General features: G+C 43.3%; 3 protein-coding genes across 3 annotated transcripts; 1 reads left to right on the top strand and 2 right to left on the bottom strand.

Annotated features, from left to right (window-relative positions):
• Positions 1-438: 438 nt before the first annotated feature.
• On the bottom strand, positions 439-2,861 carry LOC106346828 (probable protein phosphatase 2C 8). The gene is made up of 10 exons (XM_013786273.3): positions 2,465-2,861; positions 2,219-2,327; positions 2,040-2,076; positions 1,910-1,954; positions 1,740-1,792; positions 1,439-1,600; positions 1,266-1,349; positions 1,035-1,124; positions 902-949; positions 439-738 (listed from the first exon to the last, which is right to left on the bottom strand). The coding sequence occupies exons 1-10, from the start codon at positions 2,818-2,820 to the stop codon at positions 628-630; spliced, it is 1,095 nt and encodes a 364-aa protein (XP_013641727.2). The 5' UTR covers positions 2,821-2,861; the 3' UTR covers positions 439-627.
• Positions 2,862-3,218: 357 nt separating this feature from the next.
• On the bottom strand, positions 3,219-4,919 carry LOC125609900 (receptor-like protein 30). The gene is made up of 2 exons (XM_048781509.1): positions 4,128-4,919; positions 3,219-4,010 (listed from the first exon to the last, which is right to left on the bottom strand). The coding sequence occupies exons 1-2, from the start codon at positions 4,917-4,919 to the stop codon at positions 3,219-3,221; spliced, it is 1,584 nt and encodes a 527-aa protein (XP_048637466.1).
• Positions 4,920-11,542: 6,623 nt separating this feature from the next.
• Positions 11,543-14,088, top strand: LOC125609899 (meiosis-specific protein ASY2-like). The gene is made up of 4 exons (XM_048781508.1): positions 11,543-11,780; positions 11,846-11,980; positions 12,060-12,922; positions 12,994-14,088. The coding sequence occupies exons 1-4, from the start codon at positions 11,543-11,545 to the stop codon at positions 14,086-14,088; spliced, it is 2,331 nt and encodes a 776-aa protein (XP_048637465.1).
• Positions 14,089-18,205: the final 4,117 nt, after the last annotated feature.

Raw genomic sequence — 18,205 nt, 5'->3', positions numbered from 1 at the left:
TGGCTGTAATTTCACAACGCTTTTAAGTTAGTTTTGCATTTGATTCAAGTTTGGGTATAAATTCGTATTTAAAATCAAGTTGTGAGTCATATTTGGCAAATTCCCCTTGTTTTTTTACCCTTCTGCTGTGAGTCTGTCTTTCGACTTTTTGGAGTTTGCTGTTTAAATAGTTGAGGAAACACCATTTGTTCCTTAATGCTCGTTATAAAAGTACCTTATTTCTTCCTGCCTTTGCTCCATGCGACCTGACAGATGCAGCTTTGGGGTTTTGCATTGGTCCATTGACAAGTGCGTGCTTCTAAGTTCAGTATTGCGTAAAATGGATAAGGATTGAAACTTTCAGTGAAGCAGTGTGTGGCGTTACTTATGATTATACCAACGTAAAATGGAAGTTAATGTTGAAAGTTGTTTCAATATCATCTTTCAAAGAGGAACCCGAATTGAAGAAAGAAGAGATTACGTTATCAAAAGAGAGATCTGTTTAGTCTTCAAAGTCATTTTTCCTTCTAGTGGTGGTCACCGATACATTGATATGTAAAAAAAGTGTGTTGCAACAAAAGGTTTGGAACACTTCAAGCAAAGCCAAAACCAATAAGAAAAACAGATGCCCACAGGCTTTTCTTTTCGTCATCCACGTTTGAAGACAATCACGATTGCTGTGCAATTGTCTTTGCAACGACGCTCCTTCACAGCTTCCTTTACAAGACGACGACTAATTGTGCTTACAGGCAAGCCTTCCTGCAAAATCACAGCTCTTAGAAATCTCTCATTGCCCTTTACTTGTATGCACAAAGTTCTACACAAACATTAGCTCACATGGCTACCCAAAAAACTTGTGTCCATCTAGCTAAAGAGTGTGCAATGAAGAACAAAGCGATTTGACTAGCGTGTTTGTGGTTACCTTCAAGAGTTTCTGAACAAATCCAACAGCATCACTTGGTCCAAACACCTGAAAACGGATGCAGTATGTCAATTATGAGTAAACTTTGGATATAAAAAAGGAAAAGGATGTTCTTATACAACTATGAGCTTACTTCCCACAATCCATCGCAACCAAGAATCATGAAGTCTTCTCTCTCAGTTAATTCAAACGCATGAATGTCCGGAGTTGCAATGACACCATACTGAAATCAATACCTTTTGTTAGATGCGAACAACCACCATAGAATTTACAAGTCAAGAATAAATGTCTGGACTAGCCAAATGGTAAAATGTCAGAAGGATTATGAGCTCAGGACAAAGTGGGAAGCCAAATAATAATTTACCTTCTTGAATTGACGATCGCCAAACGCCCTAGAAACCTCAAGACGCCCTTGTAAACGTCCATTTGAGCTCACAACACCACCTGACTGCGAAACTCAGACCAAGTTACTAACAGAGCATGTGGTACTCGATTTATTATAGATATCACTTGTCTTGCTCATCATAGAGAAAAAACCTTTTGAATGCGAGAACGCTCCTGTGGATAAATTGCTTTATGCTCTCTGGTTAAAACAATTGCTTTGAGTGGGTTACATGCTTCTGTATGACTCCCTGATTCGTCGGTAGGAGAGGATCGTGCCAAAACAGCCTTAGCATCACCAATATTGGCAATAAAAACCTGAAAATGCAGGAAAGCTTACGGGTGTGAATAATGTATAAAAGGTTGCGTAATTTTGTGAAGTCCATTTAAGAATTAGAGTCAACATATCGCATTCCAAAGGAAGAACGACCATATCACTGGCATCCCACGGTTATACCTTTTGATCAACGATCCAGACACACACTGCTGTGGCGCCATCTTGCCATCCTCCTGAGCCATACACAAAGGTCAGGACTGAGAAGAAAGATTCTATGGAGGAGATAATTAGCAAAGCAATCAACAGCCGAGAGAAAAGCTCCTACGCAGACAAAGCATGTCACGAATTACCTGAAACACTTTCTTGTAGGAGCAGCTCATCGGTATTCCGGAAACCTGGTAACAAAGTTGTGTTAACAGTTCAAAGTCAATGAAGTGATTAGATAGCTACAAAAAGTGGTTATAGACTGAAGTTATATACCATCAAGTATGGCTTTCTTAGCAACTTTGAGGTCCATCTGAAGCAGCAATCGAAGATTTGGATCAAGAAAAGAACGAGAAAGAAGTTGAAGTGAGACCTACTGAGTGAGAGACACCAAAACAGTCTTGCTTTGCAAAAAAAGAAAAAGACATAAATAATCTGAACAACGTAAAACAGACCAACTCACGTGGTAAACCAGATGAAAGAACATTAAGGTGAAGATGCTTCTTAGCAAACTCTGCAGCTAAACGTCCACCATGCCCATCATATATCGCAAAATGACCACACCTACCATAACAAATAACATCAACACAGAAGAACATCGTTTTCATTTGAAAAATCAAGCCTTTCACTGTGCAGCATAACAAGACTTGATGTGTTCTTAATTACCATTCACACGAAAGTTACTTCTTCTTTTTTTTTACCTTAGTTTCCCAGGGAAATCCAAAGAAGCGTCGGGTAAAACCAACGAAACATCTTCCATTGCCTGTCTGGCTCCTTTGTCTTCAGCAACATCAGCTTCAACGACAAATCCTTTCTTCTTCTCCTCACTTATACAGCTCGAGCTACCTTCTTCGGCCGCTCTATTATCAACGGCGGGTATGACTTCTTCTCCGCCACTGGGGATTTTCGGATCTTTAGTATTATCACATCCGGTCTCCTCTGACTTCTTCGCCTTCTTCACCGGCGGCGGAGAGATCAAATCCTCGCTGGAGAACGAGTCAGCCGCGTAATTCTGGTTCGGTTTCTCCATCGCAGCTAATCTTAGCCGCCGCGCCATGGTTCGTTAAAGCTTTCCAAAGTTGCAAGAATTTATACTTTTAGCACCCATAATATCTATTTATTTCATTTTAGCCCCTGCACTTTTGTTCACACGGATTTCAAATCGGGTCGGGTTATTTAATTGAAGGAGTCTAAATAAATAGAACTCCCCCCCAGGTTATAGATTCCCACACGAGATTTCGTTGTCTCTGATTATCGTTTTGGGGGTTCGAGAAGTTATAAAAAGATAGTACAAGGTGTTATAAAAGCAATACAACTTCAAATTTACCGCATTACAACAAAAACACCAACAATGTATAATACAACCAAAAGTACAAACACAACACTTTGACCAACCAATCATCGGAGTACGGACTTACAACACATTTAAAGAAACAGCGTTGAAGGAGACAGTATTTAACGAACACTTATGATGCCACCGGGATGGTTCAACCGAGCTTTTCCATGAACCATATGTGTTTGTTTGTGTGAAGTGAAGAAGATATATCCGATCACCAATCCACAGAATACACCTGGTCCGAAGGCTATTGCAGCAGCTTTCCAGCTCAACGCTTCTTCTGCCTCTTCGGATGAAAATTCTTCGGATTGATCTGAATCCCCCGATGTAGCATGGACCGGTCCACAGATGTCCTCGAGACCAAAGAGTCCAAGATTGTCCTCGAATGAAGAACAATGTTGCCTCTGAAACTGAGTGCTTCTTGGAACAGGGCCTTGGAGAAGGTTGTGGGAGAAGTCCAAGTATGACACGAAGGAGAGGTTAGCAAGATCACGAGGAATATTACCAGAAAGCTTATTGTGAGAGAGATCTAGTGCCTCTAGGTTTTTTATATTTGCCAAAGATGAAGGGATACTGCCTGTAAATGCATTTCTTGAAAAGTTGACATGACGCAATTCCTTCAACATGCCAATTGATTTAGGGATCCGTCCCGTGAATTTGTTTCCAGAAAAATCGATGGCTTTGAACATAAGTAAGATCAGTGGAAACTCTGTGTCTACACCTTTATACATCATATCCATCGAATCCTCATAGATTCCTCCTCCCATGTGTTCCATAAATGTGTCTATGCCGTCACTAGATGTAAAGCCATCCTTTTCCCCCACTGATGCCATTTCACGCCAGTTCACAAAATAATCTTGTGGCAGTGTTCCATTGAAGCTATTGTTCGATAGGTCAATGACTCGCAGACTCTGAAACCCCAAATGTGAAGAGATTGGACCATAAAATGCATTTGATCCGAGAAACAAAACACTTAATGATCCCAAAGAACTCAATCAAGATGGAAACGTGTCCTTAAACTTGTTTACTTTCAGATTCAGATATTCCATAGACTCGCAGTTGATCAAAGATTTTGGAAGCTTCCCCGATAACTGGTTACGGCTAACGTCTAGCGATCGTAACTTGGTGGCATTGGTAAAGATGTCTGGAAGGAATCCACTCAAGTTGTTGTTTCTTAGAATTATATAGCCAAGAGAAGCAGTACAATTCATCAAACATGAAGGAATGGAACCAGTGAGATGGTTGTTTGACAGATCCAATAAGGCTAATGATGTACGCTTACAGATCCATCGAGGTAATGATCCATGGAGTGAATTTGAACCAAGATCAAATTGGACTGGTCCTTGGAATGAATTTGAACCATGATCAGAGTCACTTCCATTGACGACAGCTTGCGATAATTCCTCGAAACTACTGAAAGAATTATGAGAAAGCATCAAGGTAGACATCCTCCACAAGAAACTAGGTACTTGACCTTCCAACTTATTGTAAGACAGATTTAGATCATCAAGGGAGACTAATTTGGACATGGATCCAGGGATTGGCCCAGTGAAACTGTTATTGCTAAGATCAATAAACTCGAGTTTGAGAAATCGAGATATAGATTCTGAGATTGGTCCGTTGAAGTTGTTAGAAGCAAGGTCTAGGTATGGTAACTCAGAAGCTAATGATGTATTCCCAAACTCTAAGGGTCCCTCTAATTGGTTTTCACTCAAAGAAACCAGTCTTAAGGAAGGAATAGTAAACAGAGATGTAGGGACATTCCCGATTAAAGAGTTACTATTCACTCTAAATACCTCCAAGTTATGGAGTCCACTCATGTTAGATGGAAGCTTGGATTTGAAGTGATTATCGGAAATGTCAAAATATGACAAGCTGGTTAAATTTGATAGTATAAGAGGTAAATCTCCACCGGAGAATTGATTACCTGTGAGAAGTAAATAGGACAGCTTGTTCAAATTGGCAAATGAACTAGGAATGGTACCATTCAGTTTACTAGATCGTTTGTCCGCGCTACGCGCGGATTTTTGCTACATAAAAACTTAAAATTTTAATTGTTGTTTGAATTTTAAATATTATAAAATGAGTTTTAGTTAATATCGAATGTTTAGCTTTTGCAAATATGGGTAAATGAGATGTTTTGTCGTTGAAATGTTGTTTGTTACGGAAAGCTTTATTTATTGTAGGATGCTAAGTTAAGTGTTGACTTCATGTGTGAATAACTTTTTTTGTTCCTCTTTACGAAGCTTTGAAAATTTTAGTGGTGTTCAAAATATTTGTTGTTGAGGCGATCAGTAGTTAAGTTGTAATTTTGAAAAAAATAATTGAATTGTATTTGATATAATTCTTTAAAATGAGCTGCGTTGATGTTCTGAATAGAAAATTAGAACATTGTTGATCAACATTAATTTTCTGTGTCAAAATGATTGACATTTTAACATTTATTATTTTATGTGTCGTTTGTACTTATTTAAAGTAAACCAACAATGACCTCCATTTTTACAGCATCAAATAAGAAGATAAACCCATTTTAATTGACTATCTATATCACTTAGTTTTGAGTTAATTGTAAAAAGAGTGAAATTCAAATAAATGCTTTTTTAATCATTTAATTAATTTGTTATATTTATATTATATGAATTTTTTATTGCTCCCTTAATCCACAAATATAATTTTTTCATTTGTTCACACATATTAAAAATATAATAAATTTTCTATAATGAATGCACTAATTTCTATAATTATAGTAACTAAATGTAAAAAATAGTAAGTTAATTTATTTTAGTTAAGAGTATGACTTGCGACATTTATTTAAAATGTTCGCTTAACTAAATTTATTACATTATCTTAAATTAAATATTATTTTTTTGTATTTGGTAAAAAAGTTCATAGTTTAATTATCTTAATCTATCTATTTTGTCATATCAAATTAAGATCAAGATTTTGTGTAATGTATTTAACAGTTTTTGACTGTATATGTGTTTTATAAAACAATATGAGTAGACATCCTGATATAAAACCATAGACATATTATTTGAATTGCTGAAACGAAATTCTTATTTTTACTTAAACACAAACATTCCCAAAAACCACAAAACATTAAGAGGGTGAATACATATGAGAAAATTCTATTAATTTCACAAGGAGAAAACCGAAGTGGTAAGGAGATGAATCATTTTTTTGTGGATTTGCTTTTAATGGCAATCTAACGGTGTCATACGCTATTGATGCTAGCTAGCTAGACGGTGTTGGGATGGGAAATCAATTTCCGGCTGTCCAAACACACTCTCTTATGTAAGCCTGAATATCCAATGAATTTGCCAGATCATCCAAGTAAGAAAATAAGTCTCCTGCAGGGGCTAACTAACCAAACCAGTCCAGTCACAACAAAAAAAAACCAACAAAAAACTTAGCAAAAGATAAAGATATAGATCTCAAATGTTAAGATTTCGTTTATTATCAAGAAAACTGTCATTTGCTTGTTGGACCGTAAGTCACTGAAAACACTCATGTATTGTCATGCATTCATTGCACGGCAAGATCAATTGAAGTTATGAGGAAGAAATAAAAATATAAACAACATTATGAAAGAGATTGGAGCACTTTACCAGATTACTAAGACCTTTGTAAGGTTCATCCTCAGTGGAGATAGTGGTTGAAGCATAGAACTCTTTGAACCTCTGAAAACTTAAGAGATCACTGAAGAGTAGAAGTCTACCAATGTGCTCTATTGTATTGAATTCATTGTTGGAACACTGTTTTGACCGTATAACAAAGAGTATAAGAGAGTGTATGTATAGGCATGCATATATATATATATATTTATATATATATATACCAGTCAGAACCATGAAAAAAATCAATCAACACACTACAAGCTTTTGAAAAAATTAAATTTTCAAAAGTAATACAGTATTTATAAGGATAAAAAATCAAGAGACAACTTCAGTAAAAAAAATAATAATCAGGAGACTAACCCTAAGTAGAGGACCAGATCCAACTTCAAATCTCTTAAGGAAATTTTTAATCTCTTGAGCAGACGACCCTTATACACCAATAAACAACAAAAATACCCAATTAAGCTAGTAAGAGAAAAAGAAAATAAAAACATAGTAGTGACATCTACTTTTAGTCGCATATATAAAGAAAAGAAAAACCTAATAGAAGAGGTAGTCGTTTTAATTTTTTAGTTTAAAGAAAGAAAGGTTATGATATAATACTGAAGAATGGCTTGACATCTTATTATGATGTGCTCATGTGAACTAAATAGTTAATACTTAATACAAACATGATGTTGCATTGGCTAACTTTACCTTTGCAGCTTCTGATACCAAGTTTGCAGAATTTTTCTTAATACCTGCGATGTTGAAATGGGTTTGGTGTTCCCCTATTCAAGCTGGTGAAGGAGATTATGAGAAACAAAGTAAGCAGGCTTTATTCTGTATTCTTGAGCTGTACCAAGCACACTACTCAATCACTGAACATAAGTTTTGCAAAGATAGGGAATGCAAATTTACCTTCAGACTCAAGTGTCGGGGCCTCTATTTCTACATTTAGCTTCAGCTTTCATTCCATAGTAACAGTGAGGAGGCATGATATCCCCTGGCTACACAACATATTTAGAAACAGGCAAGCAAGTGAAGTCAGCCAAAGAGTCGAGCAGAATATGACTCACTTATCTCGTAAAAGGCACTGAAGACCCCAATGTTTTGCAGCAAAATTGATGGCATGTTGCAAGAAAGATTATGTGTCAAAATTATCATATGCTTTTGTGTTTATACTGTTATTCAATGCATAAACTGTATTCTCCATCTGCATTTTACAAACTCTTATCTAATAAAAATTAAAATTAAACTCAAACCTAGCAATGGTTAAAAGAGCCCAAAAACGCCAACAAACTGCAATCCTATGTACTAACATGACATCATAGAACCTCTGAGCATTTGTTAAAAACGACTGCAGACCCAAATTAGACTAATTTGTGAATAATAACATGAGTTCAAAATTGAGTTTATTACGATGTGGTGAAAGGGTTATACACTTATATCAGTGCTTATTATGGATGCCTTGCATATCATTCGACAATTCCAATGCTTTCTACAACTATTTCCCCTCGCATAAGCCTCTTATAACATAGCTGTAGCTAACAGCATCCGGCGGCGGAGAACTCAAACTTTACCTCAAGAAGCAAAGTAACAGTTTTGTCGTATTCCAGATTCTTGCATAAACCCTCCAAGAGGATGTTCATATTGTAGACACTGAAAGCAAACCCACGTTTCAACATCACATGGAGAACACCTACGGCAAAACAGAAAACGCAGCCGTTAAGCACATAAACCTGAAATTCAGCAAAGACAATGAAAATTAATGGCTAGAGGTTAAAAATCAATTCATTGCATCAATTTTGGTCCTACGTCTTACCAGATTATTTGGGAAAGCATCCTTTGAATCACCATCAGAGTTAACCAGCGGAGCCCTCAACCATAACTTCATAGTAGAATCACATTAAACAAAACTAAAGAAAGAAAGAAGGAATAGAAAGTTAGAGCTTAATTGAAGATTCTCTTGTACAGAAAAGACTATAATCTTGAAAAAAAATTAACAAAAAGCAAGAAATTCAAAACAACCTGTAAGAGTAATTCAGAGCCAGAGACTGGTAGAACCTGAGTGTCCGTTTCCTTCCACTAAGATCGGCTTATACGAAGGGCCATCTGCATAACAACATTTCACAGAGAGCGAGAAAAAAACTTCATTAGATATATAAAACACTGAAGCGCCATATCCAAAGAAAATATTAGACACAAACGTGAGAATCGATCAGAAACAAACCAGTGGAGAAAGGACATAGTCAAAGCGGTTGGTGGAGATGTATGAGGAGAGAAGAGATGGAACATTGTAGGGAAATCAGTCTTAACGCAGTATGGCCTGGTTTTTGAAGCGGCTTATGTTTATGTTTTTTGGTGGTGGTTTGAGGGTTATTGGAGATCTGAAAGGCGGCATCAGCGGCTAGTAAGAGAGGAGGGAAATCGGAGACTGATTGTGTTGAGGCAAAACGTTTTGGCTGAAACTTGTGCTTATTACGATCACTACCAAAACGTTTTCCAGAGAACATAAAGACGAAGTAAAACCAATCGATCAAGTTTTTAGTGAATACAATTGAAGTCAATATTGTTTCAATATTTTAACCTAAATGACATGGCTAGTTAAGGATCTCTAATTGGCTGATTTTTTCAGCTGATGTGGACACGTTTAGAGGGCTTGATATCTTGCTTTTAGTATAGGTTAGATTTGAGTAAAAACTGATAATTTTTAGCTGGTTTAGATTGCCAATTGAAGGCGGAACTTCACCTATCAAGCTAGGATTGTCACTAAGATCAAGAACTGTGAGACGGGACAAGTTTCCTAGGGAAGATGGAATTTTACCTACTAAATAATTATGAGAGAGGTCAAGAAAACTGAGATAAGAAAGGTTTCCTATAGAGGATGGAATTTCACCTGTCAAAAAATTATTATCAGAAATATTAAGATGTCTGAGATGAGAAAGGTTTCCTAGTGAAGAAGGAATCTCTCCTATGAGATCGCAATTGTAAAGGGTTAGGTGGTGAAGATGATGGAGTTTTAAAAGACTAGTGTTTGCTTTCAAAGAGCCATTGTTTGTACAGGATTCGGTTGATTAGAATGAAGAACTTAGAAAATGGGGTGACTAAAGACGTTTTATTAGAATCAACACAATGGGTTACAAGACTGATCAAAGATAGGAGACAAGATCAGAGGTTTAAACGACAAGATCAAAGAGATGATTAGGAAACCCTAAATCTAGCCGCTTAGTATGTGATTTGTTCCAAAAGTCCTCTTCTCGTTGCCTCCTCCTCCTCTCTTATAGTACCCTTGTGCGTGATGCCCTAATCGCGCCTATCCTTTGGGCCTTGTCGCCCAAAGGCCGAGTATGTGGGCCTCGATACTATTTCGTCCGAGCCGAGTATAGCTGATCGGCTCAGCTGACCGGCTTAAAGTACTCTAGGGTCGAGCTGACGTTTCTAGCCGCTAAGCCGACTAAGCTCGATCGACCTTGTCGGGCTAGGGCCTGTTATATGATGGGCCTTGTGGAGGGATGTAATCCATCTCCTACAATAAGTCCCCCCCCAGTTCACTTGTGAGCGGCTTGTCGGTCTCAGTGAATTTGTGGGTCGGGTTCGTTCATATAATAGGACCTAATGTCGACGATGGCTCGTTTTATCGGTGTGTGGTTTTAGTCGCGTACCGCATCTGGTCGCTCCGTGTTGTGTCTTCTCACGATGCGTTATGCTTTACTCGGGAGGTAAACTCCTCGAATGAAGAGCCCAAGCGGTCTTTGGATGGTTAACTCTGTTGAGTTGGTTCGGGCCAGAACCGGAGATTAATTTTGGTCCGGTTTCTTGATTGAAAACCAGTTTGGGTGAGAAACCGAACCGTCGCGAGTAGGTTTTTGGGCATTTAGGCGGCCCTTGAAGCCCATTTAGGCCTTTGTAGACCTAATGATGACGCTTCGAAGGGTGCGCCTCGTTTTTGCTATAAATAGGCGTCTCTCCTTCGCTTTCGTCATTCTTCTCTGCAAGCTCAGGTACTCCACTTTCTCTCCCTTCTCTCTACTTTTATTTTCTCTCTCTAGATAAGCCTTCCGTAGCGTAGGGTTTTTTGCTAGTGGTCTAGCTAGTTTAGTCGTTCCCCGAGTAGAAAGGATATGGCTCCAGGGAATCGGCTATCGCGCGAAGAAAAAGGGAAAGACATAGCTACCTCGCCGAGCCCGGCTAGGGATGCAGACGGGGGTCCGTTGGAGGATTTCGACATAATCCATCGTGATGCTCTGCGGGATACGGAGAATATGAGCCTTTCCCAGCGTCTTCTGGTCGCTGACGCCCATAGACAATTTCGCGAAGAAGCCGAAGAAAACGTTGTGAACGAGGATAGGGAGGCGAGTGGTTCTGAAGCGCCTAGCCTTGTCGTAAGGCCTAGGAGACGGGCTCGTCGAAGGGGTGGCATCGGCCAGTCAGACCGTTTTCCCGCCCCGAGAAGTGTTCCGTTCGACGAAGTAGACTGCCGTCCTGTGATTTATCACCCTGGCGGGATTTTCGAAGAACTACCTTCGCTGCCTCCCGAAGCGTTACGCGACCCGCAAGTTCAATCGTGGGGAAACGTTCTCAGTTCCTGCTCTTCCCACGAGACCGTGAAGAGATTGCTGAGGGAGTGTGGTGGCGCCGGAGTCACCTTCATTATTCCTTCGGCTGAACAGCGGCCGTGGTCGCCACCGGTTGGTTACCAGTGCGTGTATGAATCCTACTTCAAGGATCAGACGAAGCTCTAGTTCCCAATCCCCAGACTAATCACGTCTTACGCGTTTCGTCGGGATATCGCCATCTCCCAGCTGCTGAACGGGTCGCTGCGCATAGCCGTCATGTTGATGGTTATGGCCGCGGAGATGGATGTTTCGATGAGCGTGAGAGTATTTGAGGAGCTAACTTTTACGAAGGCGGAGCCTAACGGGATCTTCTCGGTAAAGATGAGAGCGAGTTACAACGTTTTGACCGGTCATCCCAACAAGACGCAGGATTGGCAACGTGCATATTTCTTCATTAAGTCCGACGAGCATGCCTTCGAGGAGCCGCCGGGGGACGATTATCGCGTTTTATGGAATAAGCAACTTGGTAGAAATTTGTCTGTTTACTCGTATTCTGATCGATGGTTCTGACGTTCCCTTTTTCTTTTGCAGTTCGTCATCCCAATACGATCGCCTATCCCGAGAAGTTCTTTGAAACCGCTCAACTGATCGCGACGCACAGTCATCTCAGGTGGCCGGATCTTAGTCGGGAGTGGATACGTCGACAACAAGCTAGGATCGCCAGAGGTAAAGTGGCTGTTTACATTAGAGAGATGCTCTTGAATCTTTCTGTAGTCTTCGTATCTGATTTCTCTTTCTTGTATAGTTGATTGGGAATCGAGACTTCCTTGTGTACTCGGTCCCCGCAAATCACGTCTTTCCCTATTTACTCGGAAGCAACAGAAACTTCTCAACCGAGCTAGAAAAATGGAGGGAGTTCCCGACTTGAGTGCTTTGTTAAAAGGGAAGCTTCAAATGCTCTCGACGACACCGTCTTCTGCCGGCGCCTCGGAGGCCAGGCCTGTTCCCGTAGACGGAGATGCGAACTCCGAGCCGCCAGCTCAGAGTTCCCCAAAGAAGAAGACCAACAAGTCCAAAGCCAAGGACAGGAGTGTCCCTTTGGAAGTGGCGCCATCTTCTGCCAATGTCACTGAAGTCGCGGCTAAGAAGAAGAAGAAAAAAGGGAGCAAGAAAAGGTCTCGCGAGGAGGCTTCTGTTGAGGATAGGGAAACCTCAGCTGCCGTAAGGGATGATGATGCGGAAAGAGACGATCCAGCCGATTCTACTCGGGGATCGCCTGAGGAGCGTCCCAAGAAGAAGTCGAAGAAGAAAGCAGCGGAAGACGATGGGACTTCAGCTCCCGAGATTCCTTCCAGAAGTGGAGAAACGGCTACCGAAGTCGGAGATGGATCTCGGGGTGAATCTCCGTCGAGTAAGGGAGCCCCTTCGTCTTCTGCGAGGGAGACCGGTGCGGGAAGCGGAGGTTCGCTTCCGCGGAAGACGGGGGGAGGAGTTCGCTTTCCGGACCGCGTAGAGTTCCTTTACGACGAGGCGACTCCGTTGGTCCTGAATCCACTTCGGTGTGCTGAACTGACTCGCCAGATCCGTGGTGGGACCAAAGAGTTGCCGCCGGTCGAGGACTTATACTTCAAAAAGGAGTATGTTGATGCGGCTATGGCGGGCAGACGGGTAAACTCGCTTTTCTCCTATTTCCCTTTTTCTTCCTTAAAATTTTTCTAAGTTTTTAATGCTTCACGCAGAGCGACGGGAGCATGAATTACCTCGTGGAGAAGTACGACAGCACCCTGAAGCAGACGATGGTCCAGCTGGGCGCCTCGGATAAACTCGCACGGACAAGATTGAGCGTAATCGAGAGGTTACGCGCTGAGAACAAAAAAGCCGGCGACAAAGCGGCCAAAGAGAAAGAGGTCCTCCGAGTTAAGTTTGAGGAGTTGGAGGACAAGCTGAAGTCTGACCGTCTTGCGAAGAAGGACGCTCTCCGCGAGAAAACCCGCTTAGAGCGATTGGTCGCTTCCCTCGAGAAGGAGAAGGCTGAACTCGAGGAAGAGAGGGACGCTGTCGTCGGGACGCTGGTCAAAGAGAGGCAACGTCTGAGGGATTCTAGGGTTCAGGAGGTCACCCGCGAGAGGATCAAGGTCCAGACGGCTATGGCGGACAAGTCTACTCGCTGTATAGGTAAGGTGAAGGGCTATCTGGATCGTCTCATGGCGCGAGAGAAGGCCAAGAACCTGTACGGGCAGGCTTCAGGAACCAAAAAGTGCCTCGAGATGATTAAAGATAGCGGGGTGGCGATTCCGCCGAGTATGATCAACATCTTCTCGGAGCAGGAGAAGATGTATGAAGCTGAAGTCGCCAATCTTTACCTCGAGCCGTTCTCTGAGGATGACTTTGCTCTCTCTCCTCTCAACCTTCCTTCTCGATTTGTGAATGAAGAGCTCATGGGAGTACTTGACCCGTATGGATCGAATGTTGGTCTGATTGGCCACGAGTCAGCCTCCCAGTTGATCACTTCCCGCGAGGCGACTGAAGATCCGATCGATGAGCCGATGGTTGACATTACTTCTGCTTTATCGGAGCGTACCGTCGTTCCCGAAGGAACTGCCATCGAGGAGCGCCTTGACGGGAACGACCCCGAGGAGACTGGGGACGCGATTCAAACAGACATGGGGGATGTAGCCGCTGAAGATCCGGTCTTAGTTTCTTCATCTGAGGAGCGAGAAGGGGACGAAGTGGGCGAGGAGGAGACCAGGTCATCGCCGGCGCTTGTTGAAGAGATGGACCCGATCCTGCCAGTTTCCGACCCTCCTGCTCCGGTTGAAGGCCTTGGTGATTAAGTCGTTGAACGGGAGACGACCGAAGCGCTCGACCCGAGTAGAGACGACCAAGATGTTGTGGTCTGATCTTGTTGTATGTTATATTTTAGGATGCTTTCATCGGTGGTCTTGATAGACCTTGTTGTTGTACTTTTAAAACTCTTTCCATTTTGTGTTTCTTGTCAGTATTTGCAACTCTTAAGCATTTTCATTAATCTGTTGTGTTTTGAAACATAAGATTTTCATATCCTTAATTGTTGCAAATAGACAAGTGATGAACCGGTAATTGGTTTTACTCGGCTATCATCATGTTTCGATTTGGAGTTGTCCAAAAGTCGATAACAAAGAATTGAGTATAAGAGTGAAAGGTCCTTCCGTCCGTTTCCTCAGTGACAATTAAGCAATCGGGTAGCTAAGCCGTTACTCGTTAGTCGAGAAAAGGCAGAGATTCACTCTTGTTTAGTCGGTTCAATGCTTGGGCATAGGTGAACCGTGACTGTTAAGGTCCTGGAGCCAAGTGTCTGATCAGGACATAGCTGCGAGAAAGGGAGCGTGAGTGTCCGCGTATCCTCTGCTGGAGGCACGGGAATCATGATGTGAAAGTCATTGTTTGTTCAATTGAGACCTAGGTAAGGTTTTGACTTTGGTTTTGTTATAGCTGGACCTGTTAAGGCTGCCTACGTACCTCGGTTGAGGATCAAGCCATTCGTAGTTCGTTTTTCCCGAGTAAAAGTGACTGTTGATGGCGCATTTACTCGGTCGAGTAGAAGTGACCGCGGGGGTGCATCTACTCTGTTTTTTTTTGTTACAGCTGGACCTGTTAAGGCTGCCTACGTATCTCGGTTGAGGATCAAGCCATTCGTAGTTCGTTTTTCTCCAGAGTAAAAGTGACTGTTGATGGCGCATTTACTCGGTCGAGTAGAAGTGACCGCGGGGGTGCATCTACTCGGTTTTTTTTTTTTTTTTTTTTTTTTTTTTTTTTTTTACGTGTAAATACTTCTACGAGTAGAAACGTCGAAGATGCATTGAGTTCCATGATCGCGGGACTTCTTCTCCGCGCGAGGTTTGGAGTCGGTATACGCCAGGTTTAACAACTTTGATGATTTTGTATGGTCCCTCCCACCTGGCGCCGAGTTTACCGGCGTTAAGCTCTTTAGTGTTTTCAAACACTTTGCGCATGACGAGATCACCGAGTTCTAGAGGTCGGGCCCGGACCTTTTTGTTATAGTAGCTCTCAATCTGATTTTGGTAATTCTGGATGCGCAGCAGGGCTTGATCTCTCCGTTCTTCTATCTCATCGAGGGCGTCGAGTAGCATCTCCTTGTTTAGCTCGACGTATTGAGGCATTTTGGAGCGTCGGAGGCTTGAAACATTAACTTCAGCGGGAGCCATGGCTTCAACACCGTAGGCGAGAGAGAAGGGTGTCGATTTAGTCGATCCTCGTGGAGTCGTGCGATGGCTCCATAGGACTCCGTCGAGTTCGTCAGCCCAGTGTCCTTTTTTGAGGTCCAGACGCTTTTTAATGCCGTCGATGATGAGTTTGTTGGAGGATTCGGCTTGGCCATTACCTTGCGGGTAGCGTGGAGTGGACGGGCTTAGTCGGATGTTCCACTTGCTACAGAACTCCTTAAAGTTGCCTGACATGAACTGCGATCCGTTGTCTGTGACGATCTCGTAGGGCAGTCCGTGGCGGCAAATAATGTTTTTCCAGACGAAGCCGCGGACTTCTTTGTCTGTAACTTGAGCGTATGCTTCAGCTTCGATCCATTTGGTGAAGTAGTCGGTGAGGACGAGGATGAAGCGTCTTTGGCGGGAGCAGGGGAGTGGTCCTATGATGTCCATCGCCCATCGCATGAACGGGTAGGGAGCGGTGGTTGTTCGCAACAGTTCGGTTGGACAATGGATGCTGGGTGCGTGCCGTTGGCACTTGTCGCAGCTTCTCGCATAAGACTCGCAATCCGCGTTCATTGTTGGCCAGAAGAAACCTAAGCTCCTTACTTTTATTGCTAACGCACGTCCGCCCGAGTGATTTCCACCGGCGCCTTCATGCGTTTCCGCCATAACCCTTGCTGTCTCGTCGCCATGGATGCATTTTAAGAGCACCTTACTCGCAGTCCATCTATGCAGTTCATCATCGAGAACGACGTAATGGGCGCTGCGGGTTTTTAGCCGGCGAGCCGCCCATTTTTCTGCTGGGAGTTCCCCTTTTGAGAGGTAGTCGATGAATTCATTTCTCCAGTCAGGGCCAAACCCATCGTCGTCTGGAGTGGCGGGTTCAGCGACTTGGGCGATGAGGGTTTGATCGGTTAGGACGTCGATGCTTGGTTTCTCGATACGATGTATCGGGATGGTTCTCTTTACTTGATCACGAAGCTTGCTGCCAAGGGCGGCGAGGGCATCGGCGCAGACGTTCTCGCCTCTCGGAACTTTGATGAGTTCGAAAAATTCGAACTCTGCCGCCAGGCTTTGCACTATTTTGAGATAGGCGTCCATTCGATCGTTGCGGGCGTCGTAGTCGCCACTAAACTGACTGGCGACTAACTGGGAGTCACAGTAAGCGCTTAGACGTTTAGCTTTGACGGCTTTTGCTAAGCGGAGTCCTGCGATGAGAGATTCGTATTCCGCCTCGTTGTTTGAAGCGGGAAAGCCAAAGCTGAAAGACTGTCGGATCAGCTCGCCGGTCGGGGATTGCAATTGGACTCCAGCGCCTGCTCCTTTGTTAGTTGACGAGCCATCGACGTGCAAAGTCCAGTTTGAGCTTGGGAGTGTGAGATCTTGCTCTAATTCTGGGGCCAGTTCGACCAAGAAGTCGGCAAGGACCTGGGATTTTGCCGCCGTGCGATTCTTGTAGATGATATCGAGCTCGCCGAGTTCGATGGCCCACTTCGTGAGTCTGCCAGATCTGTTAGTGTTCTGGAGTATCGTTCGGAGAGGCTGATCGGTCAGTACTTCCACGGAGTGCGACTGGAAATACGGTCGTAGTTTTCTCGCTGCTTCAACAACTGCTAAAGCCATCTTTTCCAGAGTTGGATACCGCGTCTCCGGTCCTGTCATGCGTCGGCTCGTATAAAAGATGGGCTTTTGCTCGCCGCGGTCTTCTTTTATCAGAACACTGCTGACTGCAGCCTGTGATACTGCGACATAGAGAGACAGAACGTCGCCGACGTTAGGCTTAGCGAGTACTGGGGGTGTAGTTAGATACTGTTTGAGTTGAGTGAATGCTTCCTCGCATCTTTCGTCCCAAATGAACTTCTTATTTCCGCGCAGGAGATCATAGAATGGGAGGCACTTGTCAGTGGATCTGGAGATGAATCGATTTAGAGCGGCTATGCGGCCCGCGAGTCGCTGCACTTCTCTGCTGTTCTTCGGACTTGGGAGGTTTAGAACCGCAGAGATTTGCTTTGGGTTCGCCTCGATTCCTCGCTGTGTGACAATGTAACCAAGGAACTCGCCAGAAGAAACCCCGAACGTGCACTTCGCTGGGTTTAGCTTCATGCCGTACTTGTTGAGGGTCTCGAAGCATTCTTGTAGATGGCGGAGATGATCGGTTGCATGGAGCGACTTAACCAGCATGTCGTCGATGTATACTTCCATGGTGATGCCCAGCTTATCTGCGAACATCTTGTTGACAAGCCTCTGGTAGGTTGCTCCGGCGTTCTTCAGACCGAATGGCATGACCTTGTAGCAATAGGTTCCCCTATCTGTGATGAAGGCCGTCTTCTCGCGATCGTCCGGGTGCATCATTATCTGGTTGTATCCGGAAAAGGCGTCCATGAAGGTGAGCATCTCGTTCCCAGCTGTGGACTCAACTAGACGGTCGATGCTGGGAAGAGGGTAGCTATCCTTTGGACAGGCTTTATTCAGGTCGGTGAAGTCGACGCAGACGCGTCACTTACCATTTTTCTTTTTGACGACTACCGGGTTTGCCAACCACTCAGGGTAGCGAACTTCAGCAATCGAACCCGCGCCGAGTAGCCTGTCAACTTCTTCGTTTACTGCCTTAGACCTATCAGGGCCGAGCTTGCGTCTCTTCTGTCGGATAGGCTTGAACGTTGGGTCGACGTTTAGTTCGTGAGTGGTTATACTCGGGTCGATGCCTTTCATGTCTGCCATAGACCAGGCGAACGTGGACACGTTC

The sequence above is a fragment of the Brassica napus genome, chromosome A6 (assembly GCF_020379485.1).
Source record: "Brassica napus cultivar Da-Ae chromosome A6, Da-Ae, whole genome shotgun sequence".
Classification (NCBI taxonomy): Eukaryota; Viridiplantae; Streptophyta; class Magnoliopsida; order Brassicales; family Brassicaceae; genus Brassica; species Brassica napus.
This window is presented reverse-complemented; position numbering and strand designations above follow the sequence as displayed.

Excerpts from the sequence above, each read along its gene's own strand:
- LOC106346828 (XM_013786273.3), bottom strand. The coding sequence starts at position 2,820 with ATGGCGCGGCGGCTAAGATTAGCTGCGATGGAGAAACCGAACCAGAAT. Across the intron at positions 1,125-1,265 it reads GCGATCGTCAATTCAAGAAG|TATGGTGTCATTGCAACTCC; the intron begins GTAAATTATTAT and ends TATTGATTTCAG. Across the intron at positions 739-901 it reads TTGTTCAGAAACTCTTGAAG|GAAGGCTTGCCTGTAAGCAC; the intron begins GTAACCACAAAC and ends GTGATTTTGCAG.
- LOC125609900 (XM_048781509.1), bottom strand. The coding sequence starts at position 4,919 with ATGAGTGGACTCCATAACTTGGAGGTATTTAGAGTGAATAGTAACTCT. Across the intron at positions 4,011-4,127 it reads TGGAATATCTGAATCTGAAA|AGTCTGCGAGTCATTGACCT; the intron begins GTAAACAAGTTT and ends TTGGGGTTTCAG.
- LOC125609899 (XM_048781508.1), top strand. The coding sequence starts at position 11,543 with ATGGCCGCGGAGATGGATGTTTCGATGAGCGTGAGAGTATTTGAGGAG. Across the intron at positions 11,981-12,059 it reads ACAAGCTAGGATCGCCAGAG|TTGATTGGGAATCGAGACTT; the intron begins GTAAAGTGGCTG and ends TTTCTTGTATAG. Across the intron at positions 12,923-12,993 it reads CGGCTATGGCGGGCAGACGG|AGCGACGGGAGCATGAATTA; the intron begins GTAAACTCGCTT and ends TGCTTCACGCAG.